Source organism: Sycon ciliatum, chromosome 3, assembly GCF_964019385.1.
Source record: "Sycon ciliatum chromosome 3, ocSycCili1.1, whole genome shotgun sequence".
NCBI lineage: Eukaryota > Metazoa > Porifera > Calcarea > Leucosolenida > Sycettidae > Sycon > Sycon ciliatum.
The window spans coordinates 10,824,944-10,836,331 of record NC_088645.1 but is presented as its reverse complement, the minus strand read 5'-3'; the positions used below and the strand labels follow the sequence as shown (position 1 = coordinate 10,836,331).

At 47.4% G+C, this 11,388-nt stretch overlaps 1 protein-coding gene across 1 annotated transcript in view; it reads right to left on the bottom strand.

The window, feature by feature from the left end:
- LOC135811410 (coiled-coil domain-containing protein 96-like) overlaps nucleotides 1-11,388 on the bottom strand; it is a 16,302-nt gene extending 4,914 nt beyond the window's left edge. Inside the window, exons 1-10 of the mRNA XM_065324646.1 lie at nucleotides 10,777-11,388; nucleotides 8,257-8,533; nucleotides 7,277-7,371; nucleotides 6,019-6,105; nucleotides 5,521-5,599; nucleotides 5,037-5,230; nucleotides 4,308-4,361; nucleotides 1,965-2,030; nucleotides 1,434-1,532; nucleotides 245-324 (exon numbers count right to left, since the gene is read on the bottom strand). Of these exons, the coding sequence (XP_065180718.1) occupies nucleotides 292-324; nucleotides 1,434-1,532; nucleotides 1,965-2,030; nucleotides 4,308-4,361; nucleotides 5,037-5,230; nucleotides 5,521-5,599; nucleotides 6,019-6,105; nucleotides 7,277-7,371; nucleotides 8,257-8,533; nucleotides 10,777-11,169 (1,377 nt within the window). The 5' untranslated portion in view covers nucleotides 11,170-11,388 and the 3' untranslated portion in view covers nucleotides 245-291. The remainder of the gene's footprint in view (nucleotides 1-244; nucleotides 325-1,433; nucleotides 1,533-1,964; nucleotides 2,031-4,307; nucleotides 4,362-5,036; nucleotides 5,231-5,520; nucleotides 5,600-6,018; nucleotides 6,106-7,276; nucleotides 7,372-8,256; nucleotides 8,534-10,776) is intronic.

The window sequence follows — 11,388 nt, the reverse complement described above, 5'->3', positions numbered from 1 at the left end:
TCTTCGCTTCTCTCTCTCTCTCTCTCTCTCTCTCTCTCTCGCTCTCTCTCGCTCTCTCTCCTCTTCTCTCTCTCTCTCTCTCTCTCTCTCTCTCTCTCTCTCTCTTCTCTCTCTCTCTCTCTCTCTCTCTCTCTCTCTCTCTCTCTCTCTCTATCTATCTATCTATCTATCTATCCATCTATCTATCTATCTATCTATCCGTCTATCCATCTATCTATATAACTCTCCCCTTTTCCCCACTGACCTGTACACTGGATTCCTTCTCGCGGATATGACTCATCGTGTTGACATTCAGGATATCTTGCCCTCTAGTCTCTTCACATCCTGACAGAAGACACAAAAGTTAGGACACAAAGTATACCTCGTTTTTCCAGGCAATCCGAGACCTGGCACTGCCCGCAACCTTGAAATGTTCGTAACTCCAAATCGCACACATTCTGATGGCGAAAGGCCGTGGATATGGCATACTGTAGAACGGGTAATTTTAGCGACTATTTATTTTAGCGTTTTCCCATTGTCAACCGGTAATAGCGACGTTTTATTTTAGCGATTTTCAGCGATTTTACTCACGGATCACCAGTGCACTACTAACTTCTCAACGGATTAGCGAGTTGAAACTTTAGCGAAAATGAGTAGATCGCTAAATTCGCTAGGGTTTTTACGTCGCTAAAATTACCCGTTCTACAGTAATGGCGTCATAATTTCCACAAAAAGTGACTAAAGAGTAGGGGTGAAACAATTATACCGAATATTCGAATACTCGTTTGGATTTTTTTTTCTCGAATATAATCACTCGGAATAAATCAGAGTGCTCGCTCATACACGGTACATACATTTACCACAGAAGTCTGCAGTTTCAGAGCAGCAGTCAGCAGATATTGATGTGCAGACTGTGTGGTGAACATTTGTACACGAGTAGAGAGAGCCCAAATGACCCACCGACCAATACACCCGAGAAAAGAACTGCCAATCGGTTCAGTCAGGGTTGTATCATGAGACTTTTGAGGCGGTTGGTGTGCGATTTTTAGGATATCAAGAATACTCGAATACTCGAATATTCGATCGGAGAAAATCAGAGTACTCGAACTCGGGATCTCAGTGCCAACTTTCACCCCTACTAAAGAGTAGTAATATGTCCACTCAAACTCACCCAAAGGGTACCCAGTACACTGAACTGATTGTAACTTCGGTGGTCCCTGTTCCAATCGAACAAATGTGGAGTTTTCGTGCCAAAAAGGTTGATTGGCAAAAAAAGAATCAATTGGATCCGTAGAACCCTGCTCCCCAAGGTGGTTTGGCCGGGTCAAAGTCCGTCAGATCCGAATCCGCATTCGACCAATCGAAAGTGTGCGAATCCAGTGGATCCAGTTCATCTAGATCCGGATTCTATCGATCGAACATACCCTAGGGGGATCGTAATGAGTCAAACTTACTGCCGATCTGCTCTCCGTGGTCTCAAACAGTGATGCATTCTCCACCTTCAGCTGCTCAAAGTCGATGATGTTGAGACAAGTTCCATCCGGTAAAACCTCCTGTCCGGCAGAGGAACAGACACACACCGCAGAGAGGGAATTCAACTTCATGCCTTCAGACATGTGGTAAAGTTATGGAGTTTGCAGCACGCTCATTGAAAATGTGCACTTCATCAGTTGTATGAAGCGTAGGAGCAGCAAAATCAGTAGCAGCAGCAGCAGCAGCAGCAGCAGTAGCAGTAGCAGCAGCAGCAGCAGCAGCAGCAGCAGCAGCAGCAGTAGCAGCAGCAGCAGTAGCAGTAGCAGAAGCTACCCTGGTTGTTAAGACGGTTCAATGACGTTGTCTTCTGTTTGCTCTTTCCTTTGTGTTGGTGATTTTTTTATCACTACTGATTACTCAGTCTATTTCTTTTTGCTTCTACAAGTAGCTTTGGCAGCAGCAGCAGTAACAGTGACAGGAAACACAGCTCAGTCCGAGCCGCTGATACGTACATGTTGTTGGAGTACAGCCTCACGCTTGGCCAACTTGATACGCTGACGGATGGTCTCTAACCGAATCTAAGCCAGGGAGAACACATGAATGTGGAATATATAAGCACACAATTACCAAAACGGACACATATGTACACACATACACATACATACACACAGGTATATGCATGCAAACATGCACACAGACACAAGCGCACACACATACGCACACGCACGTGCACGCGCACGCTCTAGCCATTCGCTGCGCGCTGACATGACAGTAAACCAGAACATGCTCTTTAATTCTTCATCAGCAGAAATGTCTTCTGGAAAAGCTGCTAGTTTGCCAGTGCATGGCTATTTGGGGTGTTTCAAGTGGCAGATCGTCACTACATAAGACTGGCTGTGATTGACTTGAACTGGACTGCCGTATTTCCTCGGATATAAGTCGCACCTTTTTACACAAAAAAATCAGGGTCAAAAAAGGGGTGCGACTTACAATCGAGCATGACTTACTACTGAACTCAATATATCAAAACGATATTGCTCAAACCTGAAAATGGGGGTGCGACTTATAATCGGGGAAATACGGTACATAGGACTGGCGCTGGATCTGATTGTCTTGGAACTAGACTCACACCGGTTCTAGCACTAGGTGTGGACATGGTAATATCTCTGGTACAGCACAACAGCGTAATCATTCTCACCATCCCTGCCCCTCTAAAAAAATGCGCGTGTGCACACACAAACACACCACACTCACACGCACATTCTGCGCTGAAAAAGGTGTAGGTCAAGGAGGGAAATGCACATTGTACTCTCGTGCGTGGTTGCTTGGTGATACTGAGAACACATTGCATGCAGTACAGTTGAACACCGATTATCCGACCACCTCTGGGCAGCGGGCCCTGGGAAGGTGTTCGGGTAATGAAAATGTCCCGGATAAGGAAAATCTCGCCACAGGCCGATACCTGTGTTCGGTATACAGTCGACTCCACTTATAACAAACTCGCATATAGCGAATTTCGTGATATAGCGAACCATTGTCAATGTCCCTGTTTGAACCCATACAAAATTGACCCTGTATAGCGAACAGGTTTCGTTTATAATGAACCAAATTGTGTAGGCCTGCATGTAAACCAAGTGCATTCATACTGTCATGGGTCACTTGCCAGTCATGACTTGCTGCTTCCATAGCGTGAGTGCATTTCTGTTATAACCAACTTTGGCTATAAAGAACTAATTCCCCTGCACTATGGTGTTCGTTATATCAGGAGTCAACTCCTTAACAGAGCACTGTGGAACATGTAATTTCGGGCGTAGTAACATTTCGGTACATAATATCAGGGACCTGCCAGGTGTCAGGTGTAATTAAAAATTAGGTGACCAGCGTTCCCTGCACCTGCAGTGTATACTCCAGTGCCATTTAGGTGTAATCTAAATTTAGGTGCCAGGTTTTCTCTACCGAAATGACCGAAATTAATGTTACACCAGGAAGAACGTGTTATACAGTGCCCGCAACAACAGTCATTTTCATGTCCAAGTTTTTGTAAGTTTTTGCAAGTTTTTCGTAAGTTTTCGTAAGTTTTCGTAAGTTTTTGTAAGTTTTTTTGTAAGTTTTTGTAAGCTTTTGCCTGTACAGGCTGTACACAGTGGTACAGGCAATGAGTGAGCGCTGCAGCAACTAACGTTTTGTGCAAGCTCCCGTACGAAAACGTGCAACCGGAGCCACGTGCGGTTCGAAAACCCATTCCGGATAATCGAGTGATCCGAGGTGGTCGATGTTCGGATAATCGATGTTCACCTGTACTTACAAATCTGTCACACCCGTCACACCCGTCACACCTTGATAGACTTGGTCGCCTAACAGTACTGTTAACAGAGTATACTGCCCAGTCGGAACGTTGGATCATCTAGGGTACTGGCCAGCGAAATCCAACCTCAGAAACGGAATACGCTGCCCTAGCACTACATACACCGTTCCGTGCAGTCGAATGCGGCGCTATTGTCTTAATGAGGTTGGCCTTCTCTGGGTAGGACGGTACACCGGTTTCCTGCCCCCCCCCCCCCCACACACACACCTACAAGTTGAGATGAACCTCCCTTTTCCAGAAGTACGGGTACCGCAACCACCGTAAGATATGACGTCACTATTTCCACAAAAATGTGACAAAGGAGTAGTATTGTTTTCACTGAATTTTGCCCAACGGATGCCCTCACTGAAATTCTCCCCACGGGTACCCGGTAGGCCGCAGTGCCCGTGATTTCGGTGTCTACATAACCGAGGTAGGAGTGTATTACATTAAAAAGTTTGCCCAGGGATTACAGGTTGGAGTCCATGTGATTTCGCAGAACTAAACTTACTCTGCGCACTTCATCCTCCTTCATCCACTCGTCAACTTCATAGGCCTCCAAATCCTGTGCACAGAGAGGAGAAAGGAGAACCAAACTCCATTGACGTGCACGGCAAGAGGGAAAGTGTGAACTTCATCACACCACATCGATAATAACATAAGGATGATGCAGTGCGTGTAGTACAAAAAGTAGTGTTGTAAAAAAATTGCGATGCCCAAGTTGAATCCACTTCTATTCACTGAGTTCTCACAAGGATATCACAATCGGTCGCACACACACACACACACCGTGAAAATGGGTGTGCCATTTGCCAAGCATAGGTTACGCACGCACACGTGAAAACAATACTCGTGAAATCGCAGGTTGGGCTATATAGAACACGTTGCCACACATGTGCAAAGGTACGGGTATATTAATAAAATGCTGTCTTACACCAGCATGGCCTGTGTGAATACACTATTGTTGGTCGCTGAAGAACTGGGGGGGGGGGGGGGGGTCAGCCTCCTAGCCTAGACTGTTGCTATTTTCATGTATTACAGACTATGGATGGTGGAGTCAATGTTCTTCAGCGCCCGCCTGTACTGTAACATGTGAGCAGCACGGGGGCATGTGCACCCCCCCCCCCCTCCGGGGCATCTGCCCTCCCCCAACCCCGGGCATATGCACCCCTCCGACATGTGCACCCCCATCCCCGGGCATGTGCCCCCCCCCCCCCCCCCCGGTGTGGGAAAGACTCACGTCCAGCTTGAGCGGTTTGCCGGTGGCGGAGCTGAAGCTATGCAGGGCAACGTATCTCCGCTTCTCCTTCAGGGCGCTCATCTCATCACTTAGCTGCGTTCGCAAGTCATGAACTTCGCTCTGAAGACCAAGCAGCTGTGCCTCATACAGTCGCTTCTGATGCAGCTGCGCAGATTTTATGTCTTCCAGCATCTCTGCACAAAGCCACAGCAAAAGAGACAGCAATTCCATTCGACTCAGCACCCCGAAGACTACAACTGGTGAATTTTCGATTTTAGGCTTAACTTCCCCTTTAACACAAGCTCACACCCAATATCCTCGATGAAAATGTAGTGATCCTAGAAGTATGGCTTTAGGGGCTGCATCTGCCCCTCCATAGAGGGCGGTGGCGTTCCTACAGTTGTGGAAAACTCGGCCTCCGGAAAAGATAGGCCTACAGCCGAGTCAAATGCAAAGCGAGAATGTTTTTAGAGGTACGACTTACCAAGGTATTTAATGAACCGTGTCGTTTCCTCAGTCTGAGAAAGCTGCTGTTGATGTTTTAGTTGCTTTCCATCGTCGCCCTGCATGGGTGAAAACAGAGTACCTCTGTGTTAATGTATAATCATGCTGTCATTCCGCAGCTGAAGTCAACATGTGGAGAGCCCAGGATACAGCACAGGATGTATTGGTGTGTGGGGGTGTACGTATGTGTACGTGTGTGTACGTGTGTGTGTGTGTGTGTGTGTGTGTGTGTGTGTGTGTACGTGTGTGTGTGTGTGCGTGCATGTGTATGGAATTATGTCAGTTTGTGTGTGTCCGTATGCGTGCGGGTGCATGTGCATTTGTTGAGTATAAAAAGCAAACATGGATCTAGCTAGGGGGAGAGACAGAGGAACAGACGGAAACCAACAGATACACAAACGGATAGACAGATAGACAATGAAAAAACCAATACACAACGCTGGAGGTTTTGAGTGCACACTCTTGCGCTGCCCCTTACGCGTTTCTTTGTGCGCAGGTATTCTGCAATCTTCTGCTGTTCCTTCAGACACAGGGTGGCCGCCATGTCTGCTTCTTGCGTCATATGCTGCACCACATACACAACAACACAGAGCACATGCAAATCATGACTTTCAGACGAGAAAGAATACCGTATTTCCCCCGAATATAAGTCCCACCTTTGTACACTAAAACTCAAGGGTGAAAAAGGGGGTGCAACTTACGATCGAGCATGACTTACTACTGAAGTCAATATATCAAAACGATATTGCTCAAACCTGAAAACGGGGATGCGACTTATAATTGAGTGCAATTTATAATTGAGTGCGACTTATAATCGGGGAAATACGGTAACTTGAAATAACTGATGTGGTGCAGGGACTTCAGCGGAAGCTAAACGAGAGAAAGAAAGTATTCATAAAACATTTCAGCTTGATTTGCAGTCTCATTAGTACCACACACGGCTCAATTTTACTGTGACTTTCGAATGACAGTTGTGAGTTGGTCAGGTACGAAAACTACAGTATTTGCCGGAAAGTAAAGCTGTGTTCACAACTGGCGCGTGTACGCGTGAAACCACGCGTTTGTGCATATTTTCCTTGGCTTTTGGGGTGTCATGCGTATGGAAACGCGCCGAAATTGAAATTCCAACATGCATTTTTCAGAGCGTACCAGGCGCGTACCGGCGTGAATGCCAGTCACTTTCACTGGCAGGGTAAAAAAATAGTACTCGAAGGCGTCACACGCACTAAAGACGACTCGAATTGCTGTTTTTTGCGAAAGCCTGAGCGCGTGTTAGGGCACGCATGAACCGCAAGAGTACCGCGTCCACCAGGACCATGGGATGCTATTTCAAGTCAAATGGCACTGGAGAAGGAGACAACCCGGTTACATAGACAGGGAATTTTCTAGAACCGCCCCAACCGGTTTTCGACTGGTTGAAATTGTTGGCGACCGGTTGAAAAGTTACAAATCAGTTCCAACCGCCCGTACTTTTCTGTGGGTGAATGGAGCTGCTTATATCTTTGCTACACTCCAGCACGAAGAAATCTGTTAAATTGCTGTCCAGTGCCATATTTGGGTTGTATTTTGAAAAAAAAATTCTGTCTTAGGCAAGTTTCACTGTACTGCAGTCTATGCACAGTTGAGTCACCGTGTATACATTGCTATGCTGTGCGGGGTGAAACCCCCAGCCTGTTTGTTTGTGGGCGCTCCGCTCCGTACTTCGGCGCCCAACAGTACTGTAGTGGAAATCTTACCATGATTTTCTGGCTAATCTCGTCTCTGTTGATGGTTTTGACCTCCTCCGTGGCGCCTGTCTGCTGTGCTGGCGGAACTGCGGCGTCAGTGTCCGCTGCCACATCAATGCAGGCAGCACACCGATACAGGCACAGACGGAGAGTCAAATAAAAAAAAAGGCAGACACACATACCGAGAGATCATGGTTAAAACGTGGTCTTGCCATGCGTGTAGCTAGTGTATAGTCAGTGTTGTCTGGTCATCACAGCAGCAAACACAGCCCTCATACAACGTACGTACTACACAGTCAAAATGGCGGCTGTGAGGTTTTAATTTTTTAATTTAATTTAATTTTTATTTCTTTTACTAGGGAATTCCCAACAGGCGTCATCGCCATTGTCAGTGCGACATGATCGCCACACAACGATGTGTGAGCTATGCCCCTGTTCGCTCATTTTAAGAACCTGATTCACGATGTCCCTCTGGGACAGCGACAAGAGGACCAGAAGAATGATTCAATCGCAGACTACCGTATACAATACCAAACGTCCAACAGGCTGGATATGACTGTGCAATTACATGTCCAGTTCTAAATCGCATGCGATATAGCCAGCCTTTTTTTTATCTCCCAACTGCCGACCTATCCAAGGCTAAGTCTATGGATATTATTATGCAGTTGCCACTAAAGCCCATTACGCCAAAATAGCACAGTGAGACTGCAATCGTCTCCTTTTGCTTTGTAATGCACAACGCAACGACTCGATTATCTTGGGAACTTAAGGATAGACTGGGATGGAGAGCCAAGGATAAATTTATAGGAAAGAAAAAAGGACCAAGACACTACAAGTTACGCTATAATGTCCACCAACACCGCCAGTTACTACACAATCAGCTCATGCGATAACATTGCACGACACTGACCGACGGTACTTACGTTCTACAAGTTAAATTCTTTACCATAAACTTAAGGATATTAGAAATTGACAACAGTGCAACTAACCTATGGGTTCTTCTTCCTTGCCATTTGCTTCTCCTTCATCACCACTCTCACCATCTTCACCAGGGCTTTTCTCGTCAGCGGCAGACTCTGTAGCACCATCTTCTGACTCGGTACGCTCAACTTGATCTTCAGCAGCGGCTACAGTGGCAGCATCTGAGTCGACACTCTCCGCTGCTTGTTGAGCTGCTTGTGGTGATCCAGTCGTTGCTTCTTCAGCACCTTCATGCTGCTGGGCATCCTCCGGTGCATCACCGTCAGGCGGAGAGGCAGCTGAGTCCTGCAGAGCGTGCGGCAGAGATCACAAGAGCGAGGTTACCGACTCTCCCTGCAATATTGCCATGCTATGTGATATCCGAGTAATAATGTTGGCGAGCAAATGCTAAGTGGTGTCATCAATGCACGGGTAATGACATGCACTGCACTCTGAGCAGTGAGTACTAGTACCTAGTTCGTCGCATGCAAGGTGGCTCATGCATGCAAGGTGGTTCATGCATGCAAGGTGGTTCATGCATGCAAGGTGGTTCATGCATGCAAGGTGGCTCATGCATGCAAGGTGGCTCATGCATGCAAGGTGGCTCATGCATGCAAGGTGGTTCATGCATGCAAGGTGGTTCATGCATGCAAGGTGGTTCATGCATGCAAGGTGGTTCATGCATGCAAGGTGGTTCGTGCATGCAAGGTGGCTCATGCATGCAAGGTGGTTCATGCATGCAAGGTGGTTCATGCATGCAAGGTGGTTCATGCATGCAAGGTGGCTCATGCATGCAAGGTGGCTCATGCATGCAAGGTGGTTCATGCATGCAAGGTGGTTCATGCATGCAAGGTGGTTCATGCATGCAAGGTGGTTCATGCATGCAAGGTGGTTCGTGCATGCAAGGTGGCTCATGCATGCAAGGTGGTTCATGCATGCAAGGTGGCTCATGCATGCAAGGTGGCTCATGCATGCAAGGTGGTTCATGCATGCAAGGTGGTTCATGCATGCAAGGTGGTTCGTGCATGCAAGGTGGCTCATGCATGCAAGGTGGTTCATGCATGCAAGGTGGCTCATGCATGCAAGGTGGTTCATGCATGCAAGGTGGCTCATGCATGCAAGGTGGCTCATGCATGCAAGGTGGCTCATGCATGCAAGGTGGCTCATGCATGCAAGGTGGCTCGTGCATGCAAGGTGGTTCATGCATGCAAGGTGGTTCGTGCATGCAAGGTGGCTCATACATGCATCGCCTCATTTGTTGACACAGTACATGCACATACCCACTTGGGTGTCGAACTAGGGACCTTGTGATTTGCAAGCAAGCCCATAACCACTTAGCCTACAACACACTGTTACTACTCATGGTCGTGATTCAACACATTACTCCAGCCTGGCCAGCCATGTCCATATCATTCTGAGAAATTCCAGGCTAGCCGTTCTTCGGCAATACAACATACTTGTACCATAGCGAACCTCGAGAGTAAAGACCTCGGCTATTACAACGCCTCGCGAATAACGACACAATCGTCAGGCTGAGCGACTATTCAACTGCAGACTTCGACCTCACGAATAACAACACAATCGTCAGGCCAAGCGACCCTTTGACTGCAAACTTCGACAACTCACAAACAACGACACTTTTCTCCTGCATAATCGAGGATCATTATTCGCGAGTTTGAGTGTACATGCATTGCAGTGGCCGTTGAGGGGCAGAGCTGCCATTGCTTTTTTTGTTTCTTTGTTTTACATGAAAACCATGCATCCAGCTCGTAAAAAAATGAAAGAAGGAGGGAGTGACAAAAACAACAGGCTAACAAGACATTGCCTGAATGGGGCTGCAATGCAAGGCAGCGGTGGCGATGGGGTGCTGTAGGCTCCGCTGATCAATGGTCTCGGCATCCGCGCCTACTTTACACATCAGACATGTGGATCATACGACGATGGCACACACCTGCTCACGACCTTTGACCGTGTCGTTATCCGTGAGGTCTGGCTGTTCATGAGGTTGAGAGCATGCTGCCAAACAGTCGAGACTCAATAGAGATTTGAAGCGTCTGTGTTGTTATTCGTGAGTCGTAGCCTATACTGGAGAATGGTATTCACGAGACTGACAGAACTCATACCCTACTATAGGTGCATTCGCTTATAAGCGAAAATTTGCTGCGACACAGATTTTTTTTGCTGTGTAAAACTGTAAACATGTCCGGGTAGAAGAAAAAGCGTTTATAAGTGCAATGAAGGTTTGTCTGTATCCTAATCAATGGTTTTATCACTATGCTTAGTGGTATATTCAGCTCACGGGTGTTTCAGCAATAGTGTTCACATATAAGCACATGTGCTTATAATTGAGGGGTGCGCTTACGTCCGGACATAAGCACATGCGCTTATATGTGCGGACGTACGGCAAGCTGGTCATTGCCTCAACATTAGTTTTCGTCTGCAGCACATCACTATTCTATATTTTCAAATGATTACATTTATTTCCAAATATTTCTTTTTTGAAACGAATACATTGTACATGTATTTTATATTCACGGACAGCATCCTACCTGCTGTTCTGTTGCGTTATCTAGTACTACGTCGATGGCGCTGGGGCCTGCGTCGTAATCCTCCGTAGCTCCCGGCGCAGCCTGCGCATCTCCAACATCGTCGCCCGCATCCGTAGCCGAAGCTCCATGCGTTTGCGACTCATTGGCGGCTGCTTTCTCGCCGCCATCCGCGCCCTGGCCCTGATCCGACTCTGGGTTCTCAGCGGACGTTGCCTCGACACCAGCGGCATCCTCGGGCTGAGGTGTTCGTGTCCCTGGCTCGGCGTTTGCCTCGGAGCTGGCATCGCCTGTCGCCGCCGCAATCTCACCTTCTGCTGCCGTCTCTCCGGCATTGCCAACCTCAGCAGCGTCGTTGGCAGCGATGTCCTCAGCCGCTGACTCTGGCTCACTCATAATAATTATTAGAGCTGGATGTCTAGGTCAGCAGCGCTCAGCTCCGAAGACGACACACAAATTTCTTCATTATCTGACTGTGAGGCTACCAGAACACGTACGTAGGCAGGACACGCGAGGATGAATGTCATCCAATGAAAATCGGAACAACAAAAAATTGAATAATGAACAAGAAGAATCGATACAGCAGCGCTGCCGAATGCCGATGCATGATCGAAG